This window comes from Pterocles gutturalis, unplaced genomic scaffold (genome assembly GCF_000699245.1).
Source record: "Pterocles gutturalis isolate BGI_N339 unplaced genomic scaffold, ASM69924v1 scaffold17477, whole genome shotgun sequence".
Classification (NCBI taxonomy): domain Eukaryota; kingdom Metazoa; phylum Chordata; class Aves; order Pterocliformes; family Pteroclidae; genus Pterocles; species Pterocles gutturalis.
The window spans coordinates 12,347-16,712 of record NW_010108280.1 but is presented as its reverse complement, the minus strand read 5'-3'; the positions used below and the strand labels follow the sequence as shown (position 1 = coordinate 16,712).

Sequence of the window (4,366 nt, the reverse complement as noted above, 5' to 3'; positions counted from 1 at the left end):
CAGGGCAAGGTGCAGAGTGCCTGGCGCTCCTTGTTTTCACTTGTGATTTTTTTTCTTATTCATGATGTCCAGAGCTGCTGTGCTGTGTTGTGAAAAAAAACCAAACATTCACACTCACTTTAGAGAGAAAGCCCCAAATCCCCACACTCTGCCCATGAGATTTGAGCCGTGTTTCTAACCCTGAAGGAAGACACAGCAGAAAATGTTAAATCCTCCGGGGATTTGGTGCTGGGCTGGCCAGGGCAGCGTCCAGGTACCCCAGTGATGGACGGCTTTCCCAAAATAGAGCCTGCCAGGGGGTGAAGAGCGAGGTTCCCTGCCCGTCCCGCTGCCCGTGCTCCATCAGCGCGGTGACAGTGCCGCTGCCGTTACCCAAGCATGCGGGAAGCGCAGCCCTCACCATCCCCAGCACTCCGGGAAAGGGGGATTCCTCACGCCCCTGCCTGTTCCATCCCCGTTGGGGTCAGCAGGTGTGCAGGGCTTTGGGACAAACCCCATAAACTCTGCCAGGCTGAGGGGTTTCTCATCAAGATGCTGAAACTGTCCCCTTGGTCTCCTGCGCTGCCATAAGTCGGGAGCAAACCTGGAGGAGTCTGTGGAGTTACCGTGGGGTAAAAGAGAGGGGATCATCTGGGGAATTTGGAGCCTGGAGGGTTGACATCAGGAGGCTGCGGTGGAGTGGCCCCAGAACACCTCCTGTCCCCAGCTTCCCACGCTTGTGGCTCTCCGTGGAGATAAGCCTGGTTTCTGCTGAGCTGAATGCTGCAATCTGGTTGAAAGAGAGAGCAGCTGCTGGGAAGTCCCAAGAAAGCAGCTCCAGTGCCTCTTAAATGGCACCGGTAACTGGTCGTTAGTGGTGTGCATGCAAGGAGGAGCTGGGGGCCTTGCTGGGAGTGGAAGGAAAGAGAGAGGAAAACCACAAAGTTAGAAATAAAACCTGTTTGTGAATGTATGTCGGTGTATGTGCACACATGGCTCCGGAACAGTCATCACGACTGGATTTCATCTCTGTGTTTTGCAATGGAACATCTGGTCCCCACGCTGATTTGGAGACACAGATGAGCCTGGCTGATCGTTTGGTTACGCAAAGACATGTAAAAAAAGCAAAGAAACACCAACAAGTGCAGCAGAAGCCCCATTACAGTTCTCCCAGGCTGTTTATCAGCCCTTTACTGGGTTAGGATGATTAGAAAGCCCGTGACAAATTGCTTACTTAGCTTTCTGGCTTCCTTATTTCTGGGCAGAATTGACTATGCCCAGCCTAGATCTGGGTTCACATGTGTGTTTTTGTGGTTTGGTTTTTTTTTGTTTGTTTTTCTCCCCTCTGTAGACAAAATGGCAAGAAAAAACTGCCCAGCTTTTTTGGTCTAGAAGAAGGATGGGAGAGAGATAAGACCACAGACAAAATCCTGCAGTATATCCCAGGAAAGGCAAGTACAAACACATCCAACCCCCCTTCCCCACCCCTCCCAGAGATTATTCCCACCCAGCCCAAGGACAGCGCTGGGTCTGCATGAGGGGGTAGCAGTGGGTCTGCCTCGAGGAGGTGGAGGTCCCATCAGCAGCCCGGGAAGGGATGAGCCCTGTGCCCTGCACAGCAGGAGAGCTAGCTTTTCTGGGGTCCCTATGAAGGTGTTGAGGGGACCTGCCATCAGCCAAAACTGTGTGAGATGGGGTGGGAGCAGAGCAGGCAGCATGGTGGGAATATCTCACCCACTCCTTTGGCTCTTGGTTCTTTTGTTTCTGGGTAGCCTGTGAAGGAAGGGAAAATTCGAGCGAGCATTCAAAGGTAGGGTGATTCATTCCCACGCTGGAATGAGACGGAGCAGGCAGCGTATTAGCAAGAAGCCTTGGGAAGGTAATCAGGAAGGGCAGGTCTGTCCCGGGCACGTACCAGCCTTGCGGGCATATGGCCCGTTTCCCAGCACTGCTCAGGGAAAGCAGCGGGGAAATGATGAACCCCAGGATGTGTGCTCGGACCCTTTGGGTGGTCTGGGGATGGGACCGAGCTTAGGGGTCTGTTGGGGTCCTGCTGCATGGCGAATGGGCGATGTGCATGTGGAGGAAGGGGAAACTGAGGCAGGGACTCACAGCTCGACAGAGATCGTTTCAGAGGTCAGCAGGAGGATGTCATCTCTCGGGTTTCAGGCTGCTGGGTAGGAGGATTTCCCTGGTGATGAGGTGCTTGTGGAGGGCTTGGTGCATTGCAGGACCCAGTTCTGAGCAGCCCTGCTGATGTACTTGGGGTTGCTGCGGAAATTCAAAGGTCTGCTCTCCACAAGCAGGGACCCTGTGGTCCCTTTCCATTCTGCTGCTCCCAGTTTGGCCCTTTCCAGCCCAAAGGAGCTTCGCTTTTCCTCGTGTGAGCCTGAGAAAGGAGCAGGGCTGGGATCCCACTCCTGGCTGGTGAGGTGGCCATGGGTGAGCGCCATGTCCTGAACTGTACTGGAGGGAAGCACAGCAGAACTGGGACGGTTTCACAGTCCTGCCTGTTATTTGTGAATGAGGGTAACAGGCATGTGGCGTGGGCACGGGTCCCTGCGAGGTTCAGCATCCAGAAGGGTTGGGCAGCACCTTGTGGGACCAGGCGCCCGGCGGGTCCTGGGGCAGCAGGGAGAGCTGTCACGTTAGTGCATCTTGGAAAATGAATCCTGCAAGCCGACAGAACAAAGGTCACCGGGAGATTATTCATTCAGGAGCACGAGCGAGTGTGAGATCTCTTTGGGGAAGGAGGGAGGGCGGAGAGGGTGTTTAGATGCTGCCCTGCGGCGGATGGGGTTCAAACCCTCTGCTCAGCCACAAGCTTCTTGTGTGGCCGGGAGAAAGACGTGGTTTTGTCCCTTTCCCACTCCCATCTTTTCAGGAGAAACACCTCCAGGAGGTGACCGGGTGCTGCGGGGCCAGGTTAGAGAGGAGCTGTCGCTGCGGGACTCAGGGGAGATGGGGCCACCAAACCTCTGGCCATGGCAGGCAGTTTGGGGCTGGGGAGGGGGACATCCCTGAAAACCAGACCTGCTCTGGACCCTGCCACGGGCAGCTGGCACGTGCAGCCAGGACCGTCTGCTCCCCCAGCCTCCTGCCCCGTTTCCCACACTTCTCAGTTACGGTTCCACAGCAAAAGTGAGGGGGAAGGATGTGCCAGAAGAGCGTGCTTCTGTTTTCTTCTTTTATCATTAAACAGCAGCTTTCGGAGCCCCAGGGCACCAGCCTTGCAAAGCTGAGCTCTTCCTGCTGCCAGGGTTAGTGATTCAGCGGGGAGCCACGGCTGGGCTGCAGGGGCTGAGGCGGGTTAATTATTAACTTGCTCTACCTGTAGGATGAGGCATCCCAGACGGAGGGAGAGAGCCAGAGAACATGTCAGGGCACTTGCGCTGCCAGAGACCCACTGCTTCGCCAAACCCCGAGAGAAACCGGGTTTCCGATGATCTGCACTGCCGCAAACGCAGCGGGACAGCTGAGCTAACGGGGACAGGGCTCGGCAGGACGGGACTGGGGGAGCTGAGTGCTCTCCACCAGTAAAACCCAGCCAAGGGAGCGACCAGCTGGGCTGGGGAGGGTTCCAGAGGGATGGCAAATGTGAGTTCCCATTAATTTTGGCTGCACACTGGGGCATCCCCATGGTTTCGGGGTGTGCATGGGCCGGGGAGATAAGGGATGCTCGTGGAGGAGGTTGTGATGGCTCTGGTCCCTCACAGGGCATCACGCACTCCCAGTGCTGCTTTTTGGGGGATGGCTGGATGCAGGCCACGCTGGTGGGTATAAACCTGTCTCAGGGAGGGTTGGGATGGGAGCTGTTCTGTCCAGAGCTGGGGTTTAGGGCAAGTCCTCCACATCCTGGGAAATTGCTGTTGTACCGACACGTTCCAGACAGCAGCATCGCCCAGGCAGCGGGTGGCCAGCGTTGCTGCTGATCGCCGTGTCCGTAATTTCATCACTTCACCCTCTCCCCCTTCCCCGTGGCTGGTTGCTGCCCTTACCCGAGCAGTGTTTTGTTATTGCTGCCCCAGCTGTCAGCTGATCGGTTGCTCTTTGTTCTGACAGCAGCTTCTAGCACAAACGTAATCTTTTCCTAGGCTTAATTGCCTCTCAGTGAGACCAGTTAATTGGCAGCCAGCAGGTTCCCACTGGGTATGTGTTCATGGGTATGGTGTGGAGCTGGCTGGAAAAGCTGGAGGGGGATGTTCAGCAGAGAAGGGGTTAATTAGGGGTGTCCTAAAGAGAGTTAGCTAAATAGCTGGAAGGAACCCCAAGCTTTGCAGAGGTGAAAGGCTTCCAACAGCACTGGGTTCCTGTGAGTGGTTCCCCAGCTCCCCCCTGCCCCGAGCGCTGCCCCTGTCCCTGGCAGGGGCGGGGGGGGGGGTTAACT

The 4,366-nt window shown here is 56.1% G+C and overlaps 1 protein-coding gene across 1 annotated transcript in view; it reads left to right on the top strand.

Annotated features, from left to right (window-relative positions):
- Positions 1-1,330: 1,330 nt before the first annotated feature.
- The window catches only part of PLEKHN1 (pleckstrin homology domain containing, family N member 1), a gene marked incomplete at both ends in the record, with an annotated part of 15,024 nt that continues 11,988 nt past the window's right edge, over positions 1,331-4,366 (top strand). Inside the window, 1 exon segment of the mRNA XM_010072593.1 lies at positions 1,331-1,430. Within this exon segment, the coding sequence (XP_010070895.1) occupies positions 1,331-1,430 (100 nt within the window).